Source organism: Hemiscyllium ocellatum, chromosome 17 (assembly GCF_020745735.1).
Source record: "Hemiscyllium ocellatum isolate sHemOce1 chromosome 17, sHemOce1.pat.X.cur, whole genome shotgun sequence".
Taxonomy (NCBI): Eukaryota; Metazoa; Chordata; class Chondrichthyes; order Orectolobiformes; family Hemiscylliidae; genus Hemiscyllium; species Hemiscyllium ocellatum.
The window spans coordinates 16,880,162-16,907,706 of record NC_083417.1 but is presented as its reverse complement, the minus strand read 5'-3'; the positions used below and the strand labels follow the sequence as shown (position 1 = coordinate 16,907,706).

Here is a 27,545-nt window from a genome sequence, read left to right as displayed (position 1 = left end):
CAGTGCCAAAAACCATTCTATATATTTCTGTGGATCCAACAGGAAAGGGCACAGTCCAGGAACTCCATACACTTTGTGGCCGAGAAGGAAACTTCAGCTTTACTGAGCAGAGGAGTTGACCAGCATGGTGCAAACCATCATGCTGCTAGAATAGAGTCACAGTGAAGTACACCACGGAGAGAGACCCTTTGGTCCAACCCATCCAGGCTGATCAGATATCCTCAATAGATGTAGTCCCATTTTCCAGCATTTGGTCCATATCCATCTAAATCCTCCCTATTCACTTACCATCTAGATGTCTTTTAAATGTTGTAATTGTACCAGCCTCCACCACTTCCTCTGGCATTTCATTCCACACATGCATCACCATCTGCATGAAAAAGTTGCCCCTTAGGTCCCTTTTAAAGTTTTTCCCTCACAGCTTGTGCCCTTCAGTTTTGGACTCCCTCACCATGGAGAAAAGACATCCATGCCCCTCATGATTTTATAAATCTCTATAAGATCACCCCTCAGCCTCCAACGGTCCAGGAAAAACAGCCCCAGCCTATTCAACCTCTCCCTGTAGCTCAAACTCTGGCAACATTCTTGTAAATTTTTTCTGAACCCTTTCAAGTTTCACAACATTGTTCCTACAGCAGGGAGACCAGAATTGCACACAATACTCCAGAAGTGGCCTAACCAATGTCCTGCATAGCCGCAACATCATCTCCCAACACCTGTACTCAATGCACTGACCAATAATAGAAAGCATATCAAATGCTTTCTTTACTATCCTTTCTACCTTGACTCCACTTTCACGGTCTCTTTGCTCAGCAACACTCCCTAGGACCTTCCCATTAAGTATATAAGTCCTGCTCTGATTTGCCTTTCCAAAATGGAGCACCTCACATTTATCTGAATTGAACTCCATCTGGCACTCCCTGGCCCATTGGCCCATCTGATCAAAATTACATTGCATTCTGAGGTAGCCTTCGCTGTCCACTATGTCTCCAAATTTTGGTGTCATCTGCAAACTTACTAACTATACCTCCTATGTTCCTATCCAAATCATTTATGTAAATGATGAAAAGTAGTGGACCCAGCATCAATCCTTGTGACACATTGCTGGACACAGACCTCCAGTCTGAAAAACAACCCTCCACCACCACCCTCTGTCTTCTACCTTTTAACCAGTTCTGTATCCAAATGGCTAGTTCTCCCTCTATTCCATGAGATCTAACCTTGCTGACCAGTCTACCATGAGGAACCTTGTTGAACGCCTTACTGATGTCCATAAAGATTACGTCCACTGCTCTGTCCTCATCAATCCTCTTTGTTACTTCTTCTAAAAAGTTAATCAAGCTTTTGAGACCTGATTTTCCACACACAAAGCCATGTTGACTATCCCGATTCAGTCCTTGCCTTTCCAAATGACCATCAGGATTCCCTCCAATAACCTGTCCACCACCGATTTCAGGCTCACCAGGCTATAGCTCCCTGACTGTTCCTATCACCTTTTATAAATAGCAGCACCACACTGGCCATTCTCCAGTATCCCAGCACCTCACCTGTAACTATCAACGATACAAGAAGCCAGCTCACCACCACCTTCTCAAGGGCAACTAAGGACAGGCGGTAAATGCTGGTCAGCCAGCAATGCCCACATCCACAAACTGAATAAAATAAATATCTCAGTAAGAGGCCCAGCAATCACCTTCCTAGCTTCCCACAGAGTTCTAGGGTACACCTGATCCGGTCCTGGGGATTTATCCACCTTTACTCGTTTTTAGACATCTAGCACCTCCTCCTCTGTAATAGTATTTTTCAAGATGTTGTTCTTTATTTCCCCACATTCTCTGTCTTCCATATCCTTCTCCACAGTAAACACTGATGCAAAATACTCATTCAATATATCCCCCATCCCCTTTGGTTCCACACATTGGCAACCTTGCTCATCTTTAATAGGCCCTATTCTGTCTTTCATCACCTTGTTGTCCTTGACGTATTTATGAAATCCCTTTGGATTCTCCTTAACTCTATTTGCCAAAGCTATTTCATGTCCCCTTTTGCCCTCCTGATTTCCCTCTTAAGTATACTCCTGCTGCCTTTGAACCCTTCTAAGGATTCACTTGATCTCTGCTGTGTATACCTGACATATGAGTTCCTGATGAAGGGCTTTTGCCTGAAACGTCGGTTTTACTGCTCCTCAGATGCTGCCTAAACTGCTGTGCTTTTCCAGCACCACTCTAATCTAGACTCTGTTTTCCAGCATCTGCAGTCATTGTTTTTACCTATACCTGACATACACTGTACTTCCTTTTTTTAAAACAAAACCTCAATTTCTCTAGTCATCCAGCGTTCCCCAAACCACCCATCTTACCCTTAACCCTAACAAGAACACACTGTCTCTGGACTCATATTATTGCATTTCTGAAGACTTCCCATTTTCCAGCCATCCCTTTACCTGCGAACATCCATCCCCAATCAACTTTTGAAAGTTCTTGCCTACTACTATCAAAATTAGCCTTCCTCCAATTAAGAACTTTAACTTTTTGATCTGGTCTATCCTTTTCCATCACCATTTTAAAATTCATAGAATTATGGTCGCTGGCCCCAAAATGCTTCCCCACTGACACCTCAGTTACCTGCCCTGCCTTAGGTCCCAACAGTAGGTCAAGGTTTGCACCTTCTCTAGTAGGTACATCCACATATAGAATCAGAAAATTTTTTTGTACACCTTAACAAATTCCTCTCCATCCAAGCCCTTAACACAATGGCAGTCTCAAACTATGTTTGAAAAGTTAAAATCCCATACCATAACCACTCTATTATTCTTACAGGTAACTGGGATCTCCTTACAAATTTGTTTCTCAGTGTCCTGCTGACTATTGGGGATCTATAGTACAATCCCAATATGGTGATCATCCCTCTCTTATTTCTCAGTTCCACCCAAATAGCTTTCTGGACATTTTGGGAGAACACGATGGAGGAAGATTAGAGTCTGAATTGAATGGATTCAAGGATCTGATCGCACTGATGGACACAGTGATGGCTTTGCAGCAGACTACAGCCTCTGAGTTAGAAAGTAACTTTGGGATTTAGACAAAACTCTTCAGAAGGAAGAAGATCATTTTACAAGTAAATCACTGAAATGCTGCTCTTGGAGAAGCAAATGAGTTGAGATTTAGTTGTCAAATGCTGAAACAACCAACCTGAAAATTCTCTGAGACACTGTGAATATTAAATTTGTCTAGATTTTTTTTCTCTTGTCATTGTTTGCTGCTTTCAGATTATCGGTATTTTCTGTGTGAAAACGACCTCTCATCGAGCCAAGATGCCTCATGAACTCTTTAGCATCTTTACAAATAACCATCACCTTCAGCTTAATCCACAGTAATCCCAATGTCTTGACTAACAAATCCTTCTTCACCCTGTTTTGTACATCTAAGCAGTTGGATGTCCTGTCTCAAATGCACTCATTTTTTTTGGAAAATTCAAAAGTAAGCAAGGGAGTTCAGAGGGAAAATGTTTTTACAGAAAGAAGGAAGGGAGACTGGCAAATTAATGATGTGGTGAGGAATGCAAAGAGAAGGGAAAAGGAGGCTTCTAAGTCTATTAGATTCTCATTATTGTTCCACAGCCTATTTTTAGACTGCCACAATGGAGAAGTGTTAACATACCTCAGATGAATCGTCAAGTTTCAGAGGTGGCTGCTCAGCGACTCGCCGGAGATGTGCTCGAACTTCCTCTTCATCACTTTCATCATACGAGTCATCAAAGTCATAGTAATAACCTAATTAGAAACAGTGGAAGCAAAGCAACAGAATAACTGACAAAGCAGCCTGACAGTGTGCAAATATATTCTGCTGTGTCAGCACATTCATCCTGAACTGAATTGCCCAATTAGTTCATTTCAATCCTTCAATTAACTAACTACATTCAAGTGTGTGTACACACACAGACACGCACACACCCCCACAGACACAGACATGCACACACACATACACAAACATACACGCACACAAACACACACACACACTCTAAGCTCCAGCACAGTGTCTTCTAAATATATTCTGCTGAATCAAATATCACAAGTGAGAGTAGGACCACAGAAACAGGAGTAGGCCAATCAATCCCTCAAACCTGTTTCACCATTTAATCCAATTGTGGCTAATCAAACTCTTTAATGTCTTTCACCCACACCATCCCCATAATCCTATATGCCATCGGTAATCAAAGAGTTATCAATATCTACTTTAAATCTACTAAAAGACAGAGATTCCAGAGTCATATAGCACAGAAACAGACCCTTCGGCCAACCAGTCCATGCCCACCATTATCCCAAACTAAACTAGTCCGACCTGCCTGCATTTGGCCCATATCCCTCCAAACATCTCCTATTCATGTACTTACTTACCTAAATGTCTTGTATATGTTGTGAAGGTACCTGCATCCACTACTTCCTCTGGAAGTTCATTCCACACACAAACCACTCTCTGTGTAAAACAAATTGCCTCTCATGTCTTTTTTAAATCTTTCTCCTCTCACCTTAAAAAGATGTCCATGGTCTTGAAATCCCCACCCTAGGGAAAAGACACCTACTATTTGCTTTATCTATATCCCTCATGACTTTACCAACCTGTAGAAGGTCATCTCTCAACCTCCCAATGAAAAAAAGTCCCAGTCTATCCTGCCTGTCCTTATAACTCAAATCCTCCATTCATGGTAACATCCTCTGTAGTTCTGAAAATTCACCAACCTTGAAGTAAAAGAAAGCTTCCTCATCTCGGTTCTATGTGGCATCTCCTTTGTTTTGTAAAATTGTATCCCCGCCAACAGGGGGAACCCTCTTACCTGCATCTATACCTTCCATCTCTTTAAGTATTCTATATGTTTCAAAGAGATTCCCCTCTCATTCTTCAAAACTCTCAAGAATACAGGTCCAATTTACCCAATCCCTCTTCACAGGACAGTCCCAACATCCTGGGAACAAGGTCTGTTGAAGCTTTGTTGCATTTTTGCTATGGCAATAACATCTGCACTGAGGTAAGGAGACCAAAATTGCTCACAGTATTCCAAGTGCAGTCTAACCAAACTTCCATACAATTCAAGCAACACCTCATTGCTCCTGTACTCAAATCTTCTTGGGAATCCTGATTTCAAAGGTAGATTATGTTGAGGAAATTGATTCTTTATCAGTGTGTAAGTGCTGGGGTGCTCAGGGGCAGGAGATCCGAAGATCCAGGACTTCCCAAAGTGGGGCTGGACACCCCAAACTGGGCCGGACACCCCAAACTGGGGCTTGAGGTGAAATTCCGGGGTACCCAGCTCTGAGGGAGAAAGAGCAATCACACAGCTCTGACCACGTGTTCCCGCTCTAACCTGTTCTCACACATCCCTTTCATACCCAGTTTTCATAGCTCTCAGTCGACAATTGCCAATCCTTGAGTTAGGGTCACAATGGGAAAACAAACCTTTGGGAAGCACTGCTTTAGACTCTGGGAGCTGGATTCAGCCCAAGTGATTTCCACAGTAATCATTACATTCCCAATTCCAGATTTTACTGGAATTCAAATTCCATCATCTGTGGTGGGATTCGAACTCGGGTCCTCAGAGCATTACCTGGATTAACAGTCTAATGAAAATGCCACTCCGGCATTGCTTCCCATTATATTTACATACTTAAATTTTACTATTTCACATATCATACTCAGCATCTTCCAAAACTTCCGTTGCTTGATGCTCTGCATTGATTGTCGAGCATTGGGTTTAGTAGAACACCATTGTCTCATTCCTTAGCTATATCAATACCGTTCATAAAGCAAGCTGCCTAATGGTCGTTCTTGTACACAATATGTTTAACATACTGCATGATATTAAAACCTTAAAGTCACTCCAATGTATCTGTTAATACACTAGCTTTTATTTTAATTAATTCATGGGAATGTAAGTATCACTGGCTCAGCCAGATTTATTGCCTATCCTTAAACTGTCCAGAGCACAGGGATCACATGTAGGCCAGATCACATAATGATGACAGATCACCTTCCTTAAAGGACATTAGCGAATCCAATGGACTTTTACAACTGACATAGCTTATGTGGTCACCATTAGGCAAGCTTTTTAATTATAATCAGTTCTTAGGAAAGGTCACTGGACCTGGAATGTTAACATTTCTCTCCACAGAACATTTGCCTTGGTCTCTGGATTGCTAGCCCGGGGATGTAATTTATAACTTCACCTTCTGCCCCGTTTTCTCCTGTTTTGGGCTTTTGTTTTGGTTTCTGGTTAAGTTAAAGCAGCCCCGGTGCGCAATTTTTTGTGTAAACAAAGAGCTGGGTTTTCTCTCTCTGGATTGAGCCACGGCTTTTGTTATTCTGAGCTCAGCAGTTAGCACTGATCTGTTAAACAAGTCAAGGCAAAGAAAAATATTCTGACCCGAAATGTTAACTCTGCTTTCTCTCCACAGATGTTGCCAGACCTGCTGAGTTTTCCCAGCAATTTCTGCTTTTGGTTCCGATTTCGAGCACCTGCAGTAATTTTGTTTTTTCTCCTTTCAGAGAAAAATGTAGTTATTTATTCCACAGTGGCCAGAATAAGTCACCACAAAGTCCAGGTAGCTCTGCTGGCTCAGAACCAAAGGCGCTACAATACCACAACTAATAGCTCAAACAATTAAATGTCCTGGGAGTCAGATAGCACAGAAGAGGCCCTTCCTCCCATGAGCTGTTCCACCTATACTAACCCACTGTTCTCTGCCACCCAGGCTCACCTTTCTCTTTTGCCTCTTTCCGCTTCTTCTCTTCAAGGTCCAGCTTGCTTATCAGCCTCCTGTGGCGCTGTAGGAGTTCGTCATAGACATACATAGGCCCTGGGGCTCTCGGTAGGCTCAGGGGCTGTCTGTAGGGGGAAGCTGACTTGTGCAATAAGCTCATGTCGCTGCACGGCCCGAGGAAAGGCATGGACATCCGCTGCTGGTTAAGGATGGACTGGGCAGATTTCTCCAGCTCCGCAAACGGAGGGCCGTACGAGTGAGAGTGCGAGGCGTGCTCCAGGGAGACTGGGCCCCGTGACGGCTGATACTTCTCAGGGCCCTCTCGCCTCTTGGTGCTCTCCTCATGGCTGTGGATCTTCTCCATCTTGATTGGTGGGCCTGTCTGCCGGTGCATGTCGTAGTGGCCGGCATAGTTATTCAGCACATGGTGATCGTGGCTCTTACGGGACTCAGCGTGATTATCCATCAGGGTCACTGGGTTCCAGAGGACGGCCGGGTTGGAATGGTGCTCCTTGTGCTGGGGTTTGGGGGAAATGAGTGGGGGCGGAGCTCCTAGTTGCTGGGGTTGCTCTCTGCCACACAGCTCATGGTGACCATGTCCAGATCTACAAAACACAGAACGACAACATCAACAAACAATGTCAGATTATATACACACAGGTTGAGGGCTTGCTCCTCTGGGTGGAATCCAAAATATGCTCAAAATCTATTACGTTTCTGATTTCCTCAGATTTCACCAACGACCGCAGAGCCAAAACAGTAACACTTCTTCTCTTCATAAACGCTGCCTCACCCAATTAATATTTCCAGCACTTTCCTTTGTATTAAAGGGAGACACCTAGCAAAGAGGAAGGGCCCATGATTATTTTGTACATCATCTACAAGTTGCACACCAGCAACGCACCAAGACTCCTTCAACAGCACCTTCCACACCTGCCATCTTTCCCATCTAGAAGGACAAGGGCATCAGATACATGGGGTCACCATCACGTGCACGTTTCTCTCCAAGACACTCACCATCCTGGTTTGATATGTATCGTTGTTCCTTCATTGCAGCTAGGTCAAAACCCTGGAGGCTCCCTTCCTAACAGCACTGTACGCACATCACATGGACAGCAGTGATTCAAAAAGGCAACTCACCACCACCTTCTCCCGGGCAGCTAAGTGTCTGCAGTAAATGCTGGTCATCTGATCAACACCACCCACTTCCCATGAATGAACGTTTTAAAGAAAGGTCAGGAATGACGATGATACCTGAACATTGCCAGGTCATCAATTCAGCTGCAGTGGACAACACCAAAGAATATATCCTGCATTTGAATGGTGATCAGCTGCTGTTTTCTATCTCACAATTAACACACAGAGAACTGAGCAAATGTTTCCGATGACACAAACTTTAAAGACACTTGCATCAAAAAAAATCTTGACAACTTGGTCAATGAGAAACCGGTTTCTCTTCTAGTGTTGAAGTACATGACTGGGCGTGTCATAAGACTTGGCAAATCCCCTGAAAAATGAACCCAGCAACAACTTTATCCAGTTGGGATGACTTGTGGAAATTAAAACTGGAAAAGAGGATTTGGCAGGAAAACTTCAAGTAACCAAAATGTCGAAATCTGTGTTGGAAAGGGAAGACTTTCTGCAGTTTTAACCCAATGTGAAATAACTATGGTACAGTGGCTTTGAAGATATCTTGACTCTCAAAGAGATATTACTACTGTCCATTATAATTGACTTACATAAATCAGATAATCACATAATCCCTACAGTGTGGAAACAGGTCCTTTGGCCCAACAAATCCACACCGACCTCAGGAACCATTCCTGAGGAAGTGTTATACCCAATTCGTTGACTTCTCCACCTCCTCATACTGCCTGGCTTGCTGTGTTCTTCCAGCCTCCTGCTTGTCTACTTTGGATTCCAGCATCTGCAGTTTCTTAATGTCTCTATACAAATTTAAGTTGTCATTGGTGGGACACAATCTCCACTTTAAGGCACCCCAAGCATGTTCGAACTTCCATTGCTCATTCCCACCACTATCCAGTCACTTATAACATATAAGTGAAGGCTGCGAGATACAGAGTGCCACTCCAGAGACTAGAGTACACTCCCATTGCAGTACTGAGGGAGTGCAGCACTGTCAGAGCTGCTGACCTTGGATAGCAGGTTAAACCGAAACCCACTTGATCTCCCTGGTGGATGGAAATGATCCTTGTGCCACTATTCTGAAGAACCACAGGCAAGTTCTGCCAAGTGGCTATCCTTCAGCTGAAGTCACTAAAATAGTCCATCTGTGCCCTTTCAGTTTGCTGTTTGCAAGAGCTTAAATGCAATCAATGCTTTGGGATGGGCTGAGATTGTCACTACATTAAAAGAAGTCCTCTTTTTATAAAGGCTACATTTGATCATGTATTTGTGTTGGGGTGGCTGACTCCCAATGCAGCCACAGCAGGCACACCTGTTGTGGGCTCCTTCTTCCTGCTAAACAATCAATGACCCAATACTGGCACGTCTAAGGACATGTGAACGTCAGGTGTGATCTTGCTTGTGACTCCTAGTATAAGAAACCAGCTTACCATTTTGGCTCACATATTGGGAAGGACTAACAGGCAGCAAAGTGTGGGGATAAATGAATGCTATTCTGATTGGTGTGACAATGCTGCTCCTTTAACAAGGTTATGCTGTCCTTGGCTTTATCTTCAGAGAGGTCATAAAAGACACAGGCCGCGAAACGTCTGAGGTTGAAGGGTTTTAGGGTCAGTTTGATTATAGCTAACAGATACTGCCTCAGTCAGAAGGCTTTCAAGTCAAAATAAACACAGTTGTACAATTAAAGGGGAGTGGCCATTCTCCCAGCTCAGCTTTTCTCTGGCTTGGTTTGGTTTTTAGCCTTAGAGTTGAAAAAAAGCAGGTTCATGCTGGTACTCTCTCTCTCAGACCTCTCTCCTGGAAGAACCAGTATTTGATTTTACCGTTATTATCAAGGGATGTTTATGAGGATTGTTGCAAGTATTTGGAACAACACCGTAAAGTTGGGATGAGCTGCTGGGTTTTCAGATAAGTTAAGGTATTCGGTATTCTGTTCTTTTTTGTTTGTGTTTCATTCGGTAATCTTGTAAATAACTTCTGTTTTGTTTAAAACTAAGTGGTTTGACCAGGGACATTTCTCCTGGAGTATCCAAGCTACATCTGTTTAAAGCAAATCATAAAGTTGGGGTTTGGGCTACCTTTTAATAATGTTTTGAAGGGGTCTGACCTGGTCTGTAATATTGGCAATCAGTATTCTAGTAGTGTGCTTCAGGGATCAGTGTGGGACTACAATTATTCACAATTTATACAGATGTACATAGATAATTTCAAATTAGAACCATGTGTAGTGTGTCAAAGTTTGCAGATGACACTAAGACAAAAGGCAGAGCAATATGTGCAAAGGACTGTGATACCTTGCAGATGAACATAGATACTTTAAATGAGTGTGTAAAGGTGTGGCAGATGGAATACAATGTTAATAAATGTGAAGTCATCCATTTTGGTAGGAGTAACAGTAAAAAGGACTATTACTTAAATGGTAAAACATTGCAGCATGCTGCTATGTAGAGGGACCTGGGTGTCCTTATGATAAATCACAGAAAGTTGGTCTATAGGTACAAGAGGTAATTAGGAAGGCAAATGGAATTTTGTCTTTCATTGCTAAAGGGATTGAGTTTAAAAGCCGGGAAGTTATGTTGCAGCTGTACAGGGTGCTGGTGAGGCCACACCTGGAAGACTGCGTGCAGTTTTGGTCTCCTTACTACAGAAAAGATTTACTGGCACTAGAGGGGTGCAGAGGAGGTTCGCTAGGTTGATGCCGGAGTTGAGGGTGTTGGCTATGAGGTGCGAGTGAGCTGACTGGGATTATATTCACTGGAATTTCGAAGAATGAGGGAGAATCTTATAGAAACATATCAAATTATGAAGGGAACAGATAAGATAGACATAGAGATGATGTTTCCACTGGCAGGTGAAACTAGGACAAGAGGGCATAGCTTCAAAATTAGGGGGAGCAGGTTTAGGACTGAATTGAGAAAGAATTTCTTCACCCAGAGGGTTGTGAATCAGTGGAATTCCCTGCCCAGTGAAGTGGTTGACACTACTTCAGTAAATGTTTTTAATGCTAAGATAGATAATTTCTTGAACAATAAAGGAATTAAGGGTTATGATGAGAGGTAAGTGGAGCTGAGGCCATGAAAAGATCAGCCATGATCTTATTGAATGGTGCTGTAGCCTCAAAGGTTCAGATGGCTGACTCCTGCTCCTAGTTCTTATGTTCTAAGGAATGCTTATGTTAAACACCATAGCCTGTGTCCATGGGGCCAGCGACTGAGAGACACAGAATAATGGGGAGTGGAAATGGATGAACAACTTGGGGATAAAAAAGAGGAGGGAAAGTTAGATTAAAAGTGATGTAAAATAAAGGGCAATCAGGGATGAGCAATAAACGGTGGTCTCACCGGTGATGCCCACATCCCATGAAAAGATTTTTAAAAAGTTTATTTAAATCATGGTGGCAAGGCAACATGATGGTTCAGTGGTTAGCACTGCTGCCTCACAACACCAGGGACCCAGGTTCGACTCCACCCTCGGGCTACTGTCTGTGTGGAGTTTGCACATTGTCCACATGTCTGTGTGTGTTTCCTCCCACAGTCCAAAGACGCGCAGGGCTAACTGAATTAGCCATGGGAAACGCAGGGTTACAGGAATAAAGTAGGGTCTGGGTCTGGGTGGGATGCTGGTCGGAAGATCAGTGTGGACTTGATGGGCCGAATGGCCTGCTTCCACACTGTCTGGATCTTATGAAGCACTGGAAGACAATCAAGAGCAGCTAAAGAGAACTGTACACAATCAATCAGTCTGAAAGGAATAAAGATTGATAGATGCTGTACACAGTTACCAAGATGCAACTCTATTCTGTGAGGAGGGCTGATACACCTAGCTTTCCTCTGCATTGTGTAAGCAGATTAGATTCATCAATTCAATTGAATCCAGTGTCTATTATTCTTCCATCACCATTTAATGTAAGCAGACAGTTGCAAAAAGGCTTTTATTTTTGTTCTGAAGAATGCAATTATCAGCCAGCCTTAGATAGATGAAGCAGGATTATCACTCGCTTCCCGAACACGAGTTGGGTATTATTATTCTAATCATGAGAAATCACCTAACTGCCTCAAAAGCAGCTGGGAGAATTGGGGGGGTGTAAACGGGTGGGCACTTCGGTTATTCTGAAGCTTTGAATCACACATGTATCTCCTCCAAACACATATCGAGAATAAAGTGGGAATCATAGATCCCTGCCCTGATCACACCTGATTAGCCTGCTAAGCTGAGAGAGATAGAAAAATCCCCGACAATAATAAATCATCAGAGCAGGAGGCAGCCTGTGTGAGCAATGCTTAATCATCCGGCAATGGGCTGAACAAACAGGCGTCAAAAATTTTTCCTCCCCCCCCACTGCAACCCCTGTGGCTTCAGGATGTGAATACAATTACCTTTTCAGTCTTGCTCATAGTTGTGTCAATACAGAGAGAGAGAGAGAGAGAGAGAGAGAGAGAGAGAGAAAGAGAGGAAGAGTGTAATTGTAATACAGCAGCTTGCAAATTATGGTGACCTCTGCTTTCCATAAAGTGTCATATAATTATCAGTGTGGTTATCTACATATAATTTGTCATCCAACATACTGTTAAAAACCCAATTTAACTGTAATCTCAGCCAGTGTATGGCTCTGCTCTATCGCCTGCTCTATGCATATGAGTCCATTATCCGTGAGCACTGAATAGTTGGACTGTCATGGCACATCGACAGATCTTTTGAATATATGGCAGTCTTGGTAGGATTGGAATGTTTTAATTCAGCAACAAAGCAAGTCAAAGTGAGGATATTGTAACAATATGATGACAATATTGTCGGAAGCTTCCTGCCACTTGACTGACTTGCTCAGCATTTCACAAGCTCGGGGAGCCCCCAGCATTCGAACACAGTTCATCATGGACATGTCTATAACAACAACTTATGTTGTCTAGCACCTTTAATGTATTAAAATATTTCAGCATGCTTCACAGGAGAATTATGAAACTAAAGGTGACATCTTGTCACACAAGATCTTTCGATCTTTTGAAAGCAACAGGAGTGATGTTGTGAAACCTGATAGGGTGCAGAAAAGATTTACAAGGATATTGCTGGGGTTGGAGGATTTGAGCCACAGGGAGAAGCAGAATAGGCAGGGGCTGTTTTCCCTGAAGCACTGGAGGGTGACCTTATAGAGGTTTATAAAATCATGAGGGACATGGATAGGGTGAATAGTTAAGGTCTTTTCCCCAGGGTGAGGGAGTTCAGAACTAAAAGGTACGGGTTTAAGGTGAGAGGGGAAAGATTGAAAAGGGACCTAAGGGGAAAATTTTTCACATAGAGGATGGTACGTGTATGGAATGAAATGCCAGAGGAAGTGACGGAGGCTGGTATAATTACAGCATTTAAAAGGCATCTGAATGGGTTAATGAATAGGAAGTGGTTAGAGGGATATGTGCCAAACAGTGGCAAATGGGACAAGATGAATTTATGATATCTGGTTGGGATGGACAAGTTGGACAAAGGGTCTGTTTCCATGCTGTACATCTCCACGACTCTGCGTGTGAACATGGGGCAGCACGGTGACTCAGTGATTAGCACTGCTGCCTCAAAGCGCCAGGGACCCAGATTCGATTCCAGCCTCAGCCACTGTCCGTGTGGAGTTTGCACATTCTCCCCGTGTCTGCGTGGGTTTCCTCCCACAGGCCAAAGATGTGCAGGTCAGGTGAATTGGCCATGCTAAATTGCTCATAGTATTACGTGCATCATTCAGAGGGAAATGGGTCTGGGAGGGTTACTCTTTGACGGGATGGTGTGGATTTGTTGGGCTGAAGGGCCTGTTTCCACACTGTAGGGAATCTAATCTAATGTAGCAAAATCTAGCGAAGCAAAGGCTTACACTGTGAATTGTATGATCCTGCAAAGTACAGAACATCAGAGGGATGTGTGTGCACAGAACCCCAAAGGTAGCAGGGTAGGTATATCAGTTAGTTAAGGATATATGGGATAGTTGCCTTTATTAACAGAGGCACAGAATAAAAAAGCAAGAAGATTATGCTGGAACTGTATAAAACACTGGTTAAGCCAAAACTGGAATAGTGTATGCAGTTGTGGTCACTGTAATATAAGTAGGATGTGATAACACTAGAGAGTGTGTGCAGAGAAGATTTACCAGGATGTTGCCTGGGTTGGAGGGTCTGAACTATGAGGTAAGGTTATGGAGGCTGGGGTTGATTTCTTTGGTTGAGGGGGAATATGATGGCAGTGTATGAGATTATAAGGACAACGTTAAAAATCACACAACAACAGGTTCTAGTCCAACAGGTTTAACTGGAAGTACTAGCTTTGTAAGGGGCATAGATAAGGTGGATAAAAAAAGGCATTTTTTCCATTAGAATGGAAGGGTCAATAACCATGTGCAGAGATATAAAGAAGAGATAGAGGGTAAGACGAGAGGTGAAGAGACTTTTTTTGCCTTGAGGTTGGATTGAATTTGGAATTTGTTGCCTGAAAGGGAAGTTGAGTAAGAAATTCTCCTAATATTTAAGCAGTTGCTAGAAATTCATTGCCATTGCCTCCAAGACTACGGGCCATAAGCTGGAAAGCAGGATTAGCTCAAGTGAGGGCTTTGTTGACAGGCCTGGATACAGTGGGCTGAATGGCCTTCTTCTGTGCTATAAACATGAGAGTTCTCAGAATTTGGAATCTACTGAGGATGGGAAATTTGGGATTCAAATTAGGGATATGCAAGAGGTTGTAATTGGATCAGTGTGGACATCACACATTAACCTGAGGCTGCAAGAGGTTGTGAAGGTATGAGGCCATCAAGAGATTTCAAAACAAGGATAAGCATTTTAAGCAGTTTAACCAAGCAACCACCTGACTAGGAAGCAATGAAAGACAAAGGTTCTTGTGGCAGAGTGGTAGTGCCTGTATATCTGGGCTGGGACACCCAGGTTCAAGGTCCTCTCCTGCTCCAGAGAAGTGTAAAAATATCTCTGAACAGATTAGAAAAGAAAAACAGTGAGAATAGGGGTTGTGGGTGAGTGGGACCTGGTGAGAGTTAAGGCTCTTGTAGCAGAGTACAGAATGTGGGAGGCCAATCAGGAGTGTGCTGACATCACTGTGACAGCAAACACTGGAAGGTAATAACACCCACAAGAGGGCATCGGTTCCAATTTCAACATTGGAATAATTGTAGTTATCAGCATGGCTCTGGTCTGCGCAGGAAGTAATTAAAGAGATTGAATAGATATTCCACAACACCAGGCTATAGTCCAACTGGTGCATTTGGAAGCAGTAGCTTTCGAAGCACTGTTCCTTCAGCACTCCGAAAGCTAGTGCTTTCAAATAAACTTGTTGGACCATAACCTGGTGTAGTGTGATTTTTAACTTTGTCCACCCCAGTCCAACACCGGCAACGTCACATCATGAACAGATCCTCACCTTTATCATCTAGCAATGGAATTCAGAGCAACAGAGTCTGACACTGAGGAGGGACATCAGGAAGTGCTTTTGGACACAAGAGCTTGGGAAAATCGGCAATTTATTCCACCCTCTCCCCACAACCTCCCAAAGGTTGTGGACGCTGGGGGCCAGTAGAAATTTTCAGGATTTATGTTGAGTAAGATTTCAGTTCCAAAGGTGGTAAAGATACAGGTCAGCCATAATCCAGTTGACTGGTAGGACGGGTGCAGCAGGCTGAATGTACTGTCACGTAACCCTCGCTGGTTTCCCATCCCCCTTCAGGGGTATTGAGACAAATAGTGCACCCGTATTATTGGATTGGTTGAAACTGCTGATCTAGCAAAAGGAAAGTGGTCTCCCAGTGTCTGTGGCTTTGTACTGCATTGCTGCGAACGGCCCCTTGCATGTATTAAAAAAAACTGGCCTGTGTCCCCACAAAAAAATGAAAACAAGAATTTTTGGTACACTCACAGGATGTGGGCATCTCTATCCATCCCAGAGAGCAATTATGAGTCAGCAACATTGCTGTGGGTCTGGAGTCCCATGTAGGCCAGACCAGGTAAGGATGACAGATTCCCTCCCTGAAGGAAATTAATGAATCAATTCCTGACATAAACAACGGATTCATGGTCATTATTAGACTCTTAATTCCAGATTCTTTTATTGAATTCAAATTTGAATCCAGGTCCCCAGAACATTTGCTGAATTTCTGGATTAATAGTCGAGTGATGATACCATTCGGCCATTGCCTCCCCCCCTTATTTCCTACGGCCTGCACTAGTTTCATGGAGTGGAGGTGCCTGTGTTGGGCTGGGGTGTTCAGACCTCAGAGATAGGAGACTTCACATTTGCAATCACGACTCCTCCCATGTCACTATCCAATGAATCCAACAATCAGTTGGATTCCTTACTGTGTCGGTCATTGTACCAAAATCAAAGTTGTCTCCAGCCAGTGGCTGCCTTAACAACCTTTTTTAAATAAAATGGCTTCACCATTAAAATCAGGTGAGACATAAGGTTGAAGTTCTCTTTTGTTTAACTACTCATCCTCCTCTGTGTGCTAGAAGCAAGCGTATCTCCTGTTTAGCAGAGCATCAATCAAAGACTGTCAATCCTCATGGTTTAAAAACCTTCAGCTTTTGACAGCAGCCTTTCATTGATTTTGTTGTAAATTCCTGAACAAATCTGGTATGTGCTGCTTCTTTCTATTGTACTTTTAAGAATCAAAGATCACATGAGGCCATTCAGTCTATTGTGTCTGTGTCAGCTCATTGAAGGAGCTATCCAGTTAGTTCTAGCTGACCTTGCTCTAACACCTTTAGCCCAGCAAATTTTTCCCCTTCCAAAGTATTTATCTAATGTCCTCCTGAAAGTTACCATTGAATCTGCTCATACTGCCCTTTCAGTGTATTCAGTGTCATAACTTATTTGGTTTTATATAAAAAAAATTCCTTTTCCCTTCCTGTCTTTTGACAATTGCCTGAAATGTCTCTCTTTTGATTCTCCACCCTCACTGTGAGGCAAAACAACCTTATCCCAGAAAAACCTGTCAAAATATTCAACACCTCTAATAAGGCCCCTCAGAACTGCCTTAAACACACTGCAAAACTACGGCATAGCTAAGTAGCAGGAAGTTGCACACCAGATTTTCTGTTTTTGGCAGGAGGGGGTGGGGGACACTTTGGAACTTTTCCTCTCATTGAAAGGCAGATACCAACAAGTTGCCACACCTGACTGTCCATTCTGAGCTTCTACAATACAGCAAAACCCCATTCACTTGAATGGCTGATTTATGCACAAACACAACAGCAAAACATCACAATCTTTTGTCAAGCATTATCCAGTGGAAATCTGTAAGAATTAAAAGCAGGAAAAGGCTATTTGGCCCATCAAGCCTACTTCCCCAGTTGATAAGGTCATGGCTGGCTTGATTATGGTCTCAAATTTCAATTTCCTGCCTATCCCAGAAAACCTTGAACGCCCTTGTTAGACAAGAATCTACCCCTACATTAAAAATATTCGATGAACCCACCTGCACTTCTCTCTGACAAAGAAAATTCTAAAGACCTAGGACCCTCTGGAGAGAAAAATATATTTCTCCTCATTTGAGTTTTAAATGAGAGACCCCTTATGTTTAAACGGTAGCCCTAAGATCAAAACTGGTTCGTAAGGAGAAACACCCCCAGTTCAGCATCCATGCTGTTGAGTCTCTTCAGGAACTTTCAGTAAGATTGCCACTCACTTGTTCAAGCTCCTCCCAACTTGTCCGACCCTCCTAAGGTTGCCAATGCTTCAGAGGGCATTATGCGCAGAAAGAAAGAGATTTACAAATTCTTAATCAATACAGGATAATATTGCACAGTGTAGGTCGTAGTTTCTATCTGGGTATGTCTCAATGCAGTGTGACATTGTGCCAAATGGGAAATGGGAATTGATATATAGAGTCTATGAGGCTGAAAGTACATTCTAAGTCAACAGATTTGTCATGAGCTCACTTTCTAGTGCTATTTCCGCACGTGTAAGGAATCACAAATTATATGGCAAAATCATTCCAGGTTCACAGGAGATGGATGGATGCATTAAGCTCCTTAAGAGCTGTTTCTGAATGGAGGTGGGGACAGTTAGTTCAGACTTTTACCAGTCAGCTCTGGGACTCCCCATGCCTTCCCAGGTAGACAGAGTCATGAAAAGCATCCCACGTATGCTTAAAGACATGGCAACAAAAATACAAGATGCAAAAGTGCCACATTTCTCTCGCGACTCGTTACTGCCTTTAGCTGTGATGACCTTATGAAAATTTCGTTAAGCAGAAAGTTTCCAAGGATTCTGTTTGGCTCTCTGTACACAATTCTGAGAATGGATCCTTTATTCCATCAAACTACTTTTGTTTGGTTAAGTTCAATCTCAAATTCCATGGTTAAAAGATTGCCTGCAAATGTCAATCATTCTGCAATCTGTTAAAGTTGCAAAAATATTCATGCAAATACACAGGCATCTGAACAACTCTCCTTAAATAGCGCTGTTGCTCCAAATGATGCTTCAGTGATTATCAGATGTGAAGACGGATTCCTGGGATGGCAGGAGAGACTGGATTGGTTAAGACTGTGTTCACAAGAGTTTAGAAAAATGAGGGGAAAATCTCAGAGAAACCTACACAATTCTAACAGGTCTAGACAGGGTAAACGCAGGAAAGATGTTCCTGATGACCAAAGAGTCCAAACCTAGGGGTCATAATCTGAGAATAAGGGTATGCCAATTAGGACTGAGAATGAGGGGAAATTCCTCCACATGGGAATTCTCTGTCACCAAAAGCAACTGAGACTTAAACATTGACAGTTTTTGAGGAGGAGTTAGATATTGTACTTAGAGCTAAAGGGATCAAAGGTTTTGGGGTGAAATATGGACGAGGGGATGGAATTGAATGATCAGCCATGATCATATTGAATAGCTGAGCGGGCTTGAAAGGACCAAGTCGCACAGCCCTGTTGCTATTTTCTAAGGTGACACTGAATGACTGCCATTATTCAAAGGGTTTTGGTGGGGACGCTGTGACTCTAGCCTACTGGCTCCAGAGACAGTGAGCAGCTGTTTTAGATTACTTACAGTGTGGAAACAGGCCCTTCGGCCCAGCAAGTCCACACCGACCTGCCGAAGCGCAACCCGCCCAGACCCCTCCATTTACCCCTTACCTAACACTACGGGCAACTTAGCATGGCCAATTCACCTGACCCGCACAGCTTTGGACTGTGGGAGGAAACCGGAGCACCCGGAGGAAACCCACACAGACACGGGGAGAACGTGCAAACTCCACACAGTCAGTCGCCTGAGCTGTGATACCTCACCTCTACAAAGTGCTACTCAGGCACAAGTGGCCATGAAAGATTCCAGGGGTGGAAATCCTACCCAGTGATAGTTGCTCTGGCCAGTCTGAGGCCGACAACTCTTCTGAATAGCAGTGCCACCTGGAAGATGGTGGCTGCTGCTGGAACCACACTTACTGAAGGTGGCACAGGTCACGGGCAATGGGGGAGGGTGAGGGACAGGGGAAGGTTATGGGGGAATGGATGTAGGGATGTCAGAAAGGGCAGAGAGATGACTCTCAATGAAACATCCATTGTTTTTCAAGTGCTGCGTCTCTTGAAGAGGCCCTCACTGCCTCTGAATGAAGGGCCTCCCCTTCACCCCCACCCTAAGTTGGCCACATGACTTTACCTAATGTGCACCCCACACGTCAATGGCTCCCAGTGGATGTGAGTGAAAGTCTGAATACTGGTTATTATCCGACCACTTAAGGGTCTCAGTTGGCAAATGGATGGGAAGGGTGACCACAGGTCTTTCTAACGGGGCCTGGGATGGGAGTTTACATCAAAGTCCAATAACCATTGTGGCCCTTGGGAGTGGAGGTAAATCCTGCTGTGTCTGGGTTGGGGATGGGGCAGAGGGCACTGCGACTTGGTTGGGGATAAGTGAGTGAAGGCATGAAGATGCTGTTCTTTGGTTGGCTCAGGCCAGTGGGCACTGTGCCCAGGCGTAGAATTGGCACCATGAACCCTTGCTTCCAGGCTGTGAATTCATTCAGTTGTAATGGGAAGGCAGCGGGTTTCGGATCAGCTACCAGCCTGACTCTTTTTGTGCTCTTCCTGCCTTGGGAGAAGTTATAAAATTGCACCTAATGTTGCTGCTAAAGTACAGCGAAGTCTGTCATGTCAAATTCCAACATTTGGTAAGTGCAGGAGTGAAATTTCTTCAAAGACTGGATGGAAGATCCTCCTGGCCACCAGTTAAACTCATTAATTAATGTATTTGAAGTAATCAGGTTAACAAATGAGTTCCAGTGACAAGTGGAGGAATTTAGCATGGATGGGTTAATTATAAACAGTGCTGAGAGCAATTTCCCTCAGCTTGAGAACATGTTCTCCCTCAAGAAACGCATTTCACACCAAGCGGATAATTTGTTCTTTTCCAAACTGACAGGTGGTATAATGGACCACCGGAAGAACACTGAGTGTAACCATCAAATTCAGGCTGTTTCCCCCTCACAATAGGCACTTTGAGGAAGACTACACTCTGAAACCAGCTCAATGTCCCAGCATGTTTCCCCCATCAGATCTAATGGATGGGGATCAAGGTGTCAATAAACAGGTATCACCCAACCTGATCCTTGGGAAATGCCTGATCGTGGTCAGCAGTCCAACCCATTAATTATTTAGCAGTTTAAAGGGTTTACCCAGACTCTCTTGTCACGCAGCCTCACCTGACAGAGTCCCTGTGCTCCACCTCATTCTGTGAGCCTGGTCGGCCAATGTCCAAGTGCTGCTCAAGTACCTGCTGCCGAAACTCGGACACTTGGTACTGCCGGTCCTCCTTCTCTTGCCGCAGTTGCCGCTGTTTGGCCATCCATTTCTCTTCCTCATTGTTCCTCTGCAGCAGCATGGCTGAGCTGCTTCCGGGTGGGGCGAAACTGTTATGGTTGGAGATCAGAGTGGGGACAGAATGGTGCGAGATGGAAGACTGGTGCAGGTTTGGATGGACTGCTTTGGGGCACGTCAGTGCAAAATCCTTGGGCTTATCTGGAAAAGAAAGCAAACCTCTAAGACTGTGGCAATCTAATGTTACACAACATCATTACAAATGAAAAAAAAATCTTTCACTGGATTAGGATGCTCCCCATCCATAACTACACTTGAGAAGGTGATGACAAGGCAGTTTTGTGAATCGTGCAACTCAGGGAGCAGAGGGATAGAGAACTATCATTTATTTCTGGTGAGTTGTTGTATTCTGGAATGTACTGCCTGTAAAGGTGGTGGAAGCATATATTACTCTGCATGGGTCCATCATGATGAAGCGAATTGTCTTATCGCAGTCATGGAAGGCAGATAGGGATTTTTATTTTTGCTACTCAGGGTAAATGCTGTGTAAATTGCCAGTGTTAATGTTGTATTAACTGTGGTTTGTTAAGGGGAAGGATAAATAGGTGGAAGGTATTGATTAAATATCTTGAGTACATGCAAAAAGGGCTACAGTTGGTTGGTAACAGGCGCAGCTAATACATAGCTGCATTCTGTAAATAAACCTACTGCCAAGGAAAGGATCAGTGTCATTTTTCATTACCTGGCTTGGATCTGTTTAACACCAAGCGCTGCAGATCTAAGCTTTTTCAAGGCTGCCTATTAAGGTTATAGAACACTGGTAATCAGATTTAGCTGTTGGCAAAAAAAAAGCGACTCAAAAATTTAACAGACTAGCTTATTTTTTAAAAATGCAGTTACACCTTTCCATGTTCTCCCTGTACAGGGCATATTGAACACTGATGCTCAATTACTGTAGGGTCAACATTAATATGTAACCATTTGGCACACTGGCAGATTGTATGAAATGTTCAATGAATAAAATTTGCCTGCATGAATGGTCCACGTTTGCTTCCAGTTTACTAAATCACAGCATAATAATTTGCTCGCTGCACACACAGATCATACAAATTTTGCCAAAGCAATCAATAAAAAATAAAGTCTTTGTGCTGAGACAAGGGCCCTGCTAAGATAACAATGTGTGTTTGTGCAGGCTATTCTGGTGACCTTTGCAAAATGTCAGATCTTGTTGTTGCATTGGGGAGCGAGTAAGCAGCCAAGCACAGAGGTCCCGATACATCTGTAGCTACAGCCATAGCTAATTGCATTACACAGACAGAAGGTTAGATGCTGATCTGAAAGCTAATTGAAGTTGAGACATTTCAAACACTTGGAGATATCTTTGGCTCCCCTTTTTGGTTCAATAGTTTGACTGTCTTTACTCATCTATGTCCAAACACCTGCCAATCAAGGGAAAGACAGACTTGCAGCTTTCATGACCTCAGGCTGTTCAAAAGTGCCAAATGAACACTTTAAGTGCAGTCACTGTTACAAAGTTGGGGAAAGTGACAGTAATTTGCACACAGCACGCTTCCTAAAGTAGCAATGGGATAACGACCAGATAAATCCGTGACCTCAGTTGAGGAGAAGTTGGGACAGGGAACCAGGAGAAAGGCCCTTTAGCAGTTTTAGCACCACTCTTTAGCAGATGAACTCACTTTAAAATAATTACTTTCTTGCCAATGAATCCATGAAAAGTGAATATGGAGATCTTTCTTTATATGAATGCTTAGGGCACACATTTTGAAGAGCAAAGTGACTTTATTGAAGTTGTAGAGGATCCTGAATGGTCCTTTCAAGCTGAATGGGCTAAGGATGTTTCCTTTTGTGGGGGAGTCCTGGACTGTTTAAAGATTAACGGGATCCTGTTTGACCAGAAATTATCCTCCTCTCAGAAATTTACACAACTTTGAACCTCTGCCTCAGAAGCTGATGGAAGTGGGTCACTGATTTGTGATTCAGAGAGAGGGGGATGGATTTCTGTTTGGCAGAGGAGTGAAGGCTTATTGGTGGTGGACAGGACTTGTAATTCAAAACGCAAACACATCAGCCATAACCTTACTGAATAGTACAGCGAGCTCAAGAATGGACTACTTTCTACTGTGCTCATGTTTGCCAGTTGTTAATGAATCTTTCACAAATACTTCCGCATTGCCATCCTCCGGAAAGCCATTTCAGTAAATTCAGAACGGAGTATTATCTCTGTTGTACCAGAGTGGTCTCAGCAGATTGGCGTACAGAGGTTCCTCTCTTGTAGTGAAGGAACAAGGGTTCAGTGCTGTAGATTTTAAATAAAGGATACAGGCCAGTTCCTACAGCTGTAATCTGGCCAGTTAAAGTCAGTGTTAAGGAATCGGACTCCACTTTATTGCCGGAATATGTTATTCCTTTTTAACTGTGTCACATCAATTACCTGGTCGGTTTGGTGTTAGTCTCTCTGCAGTCTTCACTCTATCGTCTATCTGTTGGCCTCGCAGACTGTGCAGCTCCGGCATGTGTAAGTAATGGTTTTCCATTGCTTTTGCTGCATTCATTTCCTTTTCCCTGTTCCTTTCCCGATCTCTTTCCATCTCCCGCTCACGCTCCCTCTCTCGCTCCTTCTCTTTCTCTCTTTCCAGCTCCTTCTCCCTCTCTTGCTCGCGTTCCCTCTCCTTCTCACGCTCTGCTTCCCGCTCCCGCTCCTTTTCCCGCTCTCGCTCCCGTTCTCTTTCTCGACGGATCTCTTCGTCCATTTGGAGCCTGTGAGTGAGGGCATGGATAAATAGAATCATGATTAATTATAGAAATTGGTGGAATGCCATGAGGGTACGTGCCAAGCAGCTTCCTCTGTTTTCTGCTTTGAGGTGGAGCATTAAGGGGAGCTGGACATCATTGTGAGGGGCCGTGAGAGGAATTCCTTTCTCCCAGTGAGGGGCACTGCCTGAAAGGTGGCGGGTGGAAGCAGACTGAAGGCTAACACTCAAAGTGACACGGAGACACATCAAATTGGTAAGTTTTGCAGGGCTGAGGTGAAAGAGCAGGATGGGTGTTGATGGTTTGGACTAACTAGACAGCTCTGTCAAAGATGATGGCCTGACTAGCCTCCCTTCAATGTTGTCAATTCTATGGAACAGGTCCAACTCCCTAAACCATGTTAATCTCAGCCATACAGAGGCCTTTTAGTACCAGAGCTTGCAAAACTAGCCTGGGTCTATTTTCCTCACTGAGACATTGCAAATTGGCAGTGTCCATAACCAAATGATGGCACCCAGAAGAGGATTGCAAAGCAGTGGTCCCCCGAATTGGGTTTTGGTGATACATTGCAGAATCTCCAAGTGGCTGCAGAGTCACCCGGCCTCACCGCTCAGAGGGGACCAGCCGTGGCAGTTTCCTCAATGATCTAATTGTTTTTGTTAAAGTGCAGTTACTACCGAGGCTATTTCTCTGATGCTAGCATCCAAATAACCAGACTCAGGGAATTCCATTTCCCAACTTGTTAAAGTGGGATTTAAACTCATACCCTTGTGGAACCATGGGTACAGTCCATCACTTGGCACTGTGGCAAAAAGCACCAGCTTTGCCGTCATTAGCCATGAGCAGCCAGTGAACATCAAAGGAACAAGGTGTCACAATATCAACAGCTGCCATGGCATTTTATTGCACTTAAAAAGCAACGTAGAGTGCACTGTCAACAAACTGCACTCAACAAGTTTCCAAGAATATATTTGGGTTATTGGCACTGTAGTGATTCTTTTAATTGGCCAGTAAAAAACAAAAAAAATTAACATTTATATAATGCTTTTCACGGACATCTCGAAGCACTGTATAGCTAATAAAGCGCTTTTGGAAGTGTCGTCACTGTTGTGATGTAGGACATTAAGGGGAGGCAATAGTGATAGTAATCCATACTATTAATCTAGAGGCCCAGGGGACCTGCATTCAAATCCTGCCATGGTGAAATTTTAATTCAACAAAAAATCCGGAATTAAGAGTCTAATGATGTCAATGAAAACTACAGTCAATTGTCAGAAAAAAATACTTGGTCCACTAATGCCTTTTGGGGAAGGAAACTACTGCCCTTACATGGTTTTTGTGGTAGGAAACTAGTTTCTGCATATTTTTTTCTTTCATCGTTGGCTCGGCCAGTATTCATTGCATATCTTGAAGTGGAGGGTGTGTGGGTCTGGACAAACCAACAATGTCCAGACGAAAGAATAAAAAAAAAAGTGCAGCAGTCAATTTGCTACCACGAATATCAATGTAATAATGACCAGATAACCTGTTTTTGGATATTGATCTAGGGGTATATGGTCACCATGGATAACGCTACTGCTCTTCCTCAAAATGAGATAGAATCATAAAATCCCTAAAGTGTGGAAACAGGACATTTGGCACACCAAGTCCACACCAACCCTCCAAAGAGTAACCCACCCAGACCCATTCCCCTACCCTATTACCCTACATTTACTCCTGAGTAACGCACCTAACCTGCACATCCCTGAACACTGGACAATTTAGCACGGCCAATTCACCTGACTTGCACATCTTTGGATTGTGGGAGGAAACCGGAGCACCCTGAGGAAACCCATGCAGACACAGGGAGAATGTGCAATCTCCACACAGACAGTCGCCCGAGGCTGGAATCGAATCCGGGTCCCTGCCGCTGTGAGGCAGCAGTGCTGATCACTGAGCCACCATGCTGCCCACAAATCTTTCACTTGGGCAGGCAAATCTAGCCTCAGGCTAAAGTCTCATCCAAGAGGCAACACCTTTGACAGTGCAGCACTTTCTCAGTACTGCAGTGGAGTGTCGACCTGTGCTTGAGCCCTGAGAGTGGGAATTGAACCCAGAATCTTGCAAGTCAACTTGTTACCAACTGAGCCAGGACCGGCACAGCAAGAAATCCACAGTGTTAAAAGTCAAATTCCACCATAGCGGATTGAGCCCTTGAATTCACATATGCATATGAGAGCATGGAATAAAAACTGAGGAGGAACAGTCACACTGGCATTTTAACAAATGAATGGAAATGTGCACCCTATTGACAAACAGCTGAGCGAGAAACAAAAGCAAAAATACCATGGATACTCAAACTTTATGAAATATTAACTGGAAAAACTCAATACAGCAGGCAGTCTCTACAATTTCTCAGTCTCTGCCTGATCTAGTGAGCATTTCCAGCTTTCTGTGTTTCCATATTGGCGTTAGGAATGGCATTTGACATTTCGATTGTGGGATACCCCTGCCTGAAACATGAACATCATCCTCGAAAAATGCTTGATGACTTGCTGGGGGAATGGCTTCAACACTTTGTCCTTTTAGTTCAAATTCCAGCATTTTCTGCCTTTCATTATCTTTCCCAGAAAGAAAGTCAGCTGTTTAACCCTGAACCTTTTTCATATATTTCTCATGCTGGTTTAAGCCTGCACGTGGCGTATTGAGGGTAGCTGGACGTTTACCTCTCTGACAGACGCTCTGACTGTAGGGCAGTCAGTGAAGAATGAGACAGCTCTGCTGGGAACCTCATTCCAGGCAGGTGCAGGTGCATGGCAGAAGGGTGAAGGGGAGGTAGGGAGGCAGGGCTTGCAATCGGGTAGAAAGGTGACCTCAAGGCTGAAAGACAGTATGAATCATCCACTCTGCAAACATAAAGAAGAAACAGCACAATCAGTCAAATTCCTTCTTGACAATTTGTTACTCAAACTCACCATTACAATACACTATTGTATCTCATCTCACTGCTATCAGCCTCGAGTCACCCAGGGCCGAGCTCAGGAATTCCCTCTCTTCACCCATGCCACTCTTTTATCCTTTAAGACACATCTTTAAAGCTACCTCTTTGACCCCATCCTTTCTTGATATGGAATCACATTCAGTGTAATAATCACTACTGTGAAGACATGTTTCACTACACTGAAGAAATTTATCTGTTGTTGCTGCTGTCGGACTTAAGTTGAGGCCTATTAAGTAGGCTGTGTACTTCTTCACCTCAGTGATGGTGATGTTACTTTTGGTAAGCTCAAGTCATCCATCCTGTGGTGGTACTTGTTAGGTTAAGAACGTTTCACCATGGGGGAGATGGTGTAATAGTCTGTGTGGAGGACTCACTGGTTCTCTCTCTTCAGTCCACAGTGGAAGGAATGAGAGTTGAATCAAATCATTTCCATTCTGGACTGTCTGTGCAACATCACTCAGGAACTTGGAAGGGCTTTTCTGGAAGAATGGGCTGAGACGTTGCCTCCCACCCTCCTTTTTCACTTTTATTGGGATCCCTTTAACACTGCTGAAGCACCACATCCATACTCACACGCAGACAGACACACACTCTCTCTCTCTCTCTCTCTACGGATCCCTCTCTTGGTACACATAGACTGGGGAGGGGAGGGGAGTTGACAGGGAATGTGGAGTACTATTCACCCATAAATGTAGACTAAAAAAGACCATCGATCAGAGAACGCCAACACGTGGTTTTCAACTTCCTGGCAATGTGGAGGTTAAGTGTTGCAACAACAGCTCCATTTAAGAAGCACCTTTGCTAAGTATAGGATTGACAACTGTCAAGAAGAAAGGCTTCAAATGGTGCTTTGCTCTTTGAGGTCTGCACTGAAGGAATGCTTATAGAAAGTCTGGACTCGACGAGAGGAAATCTGATCAGCTGCCCATTTTAAAACAAGCTCTCTCAGTATATCAATAAGTTACAGTAGCAGCTAGGTTACAGAACTTTGCCAGCAATATCTTGAGAGATAGTTCAGCCCAAGGACACAGATGGTCTTGTTTATGGTTAGCTCAAAGTTTAACTTTGACAAAGTGGAGAATGTGTTTCACACTTGCATGAT

General features: G+C 43.7%; 1 protein-coding gene across 14 annotated transcripts in view; it reads right to left on the bottom strand.

The window, feature by feature from the left end:
• Nucleotides 1-27,545, bottom strand: part of gse1b (Gse1 coiled-coil protein b) — a 336,737-nt gene that overhangs the window by 36,111 nt on the left and 273,081 nt on the right. For all 14 annotated transcript variants that reach the window (XR_009645607.1, XM_060837970.1, XM_060837959.1 and 11 more), the window contains 5 exons: nucleotides 26,169-26,348; nucleotides 23,144-23,469; nucleotides 20,577-20,892; nucleotides 6,752-7,359; nucleotides 3,660-3,772 (listed from right to left, as the gene is read on the bottom strand). Coding sequence is in view for 13 of the 14 variants with exons in the window: in XM_060837970.1 (XP_060693953.1) it covers nucleotides 3,660-3,772; nucleotides 6,752-7,359; nucleotides 20,577-20,892; nucleotides 23,144-23,469; nucleotides 26,169-26,348 (1,543 nt within the window). In the remaining variant the exon portion in view is untranslated. The remainder of the gene's footprint in view (nucleotides 1-3,659; nucleotides 3,773-6,751; nucleotides 7,360-20,576; nucleotides 20,893-23,143; nucleotides 23,470-26,168; nucleotides 26,349-27,545) is intronic.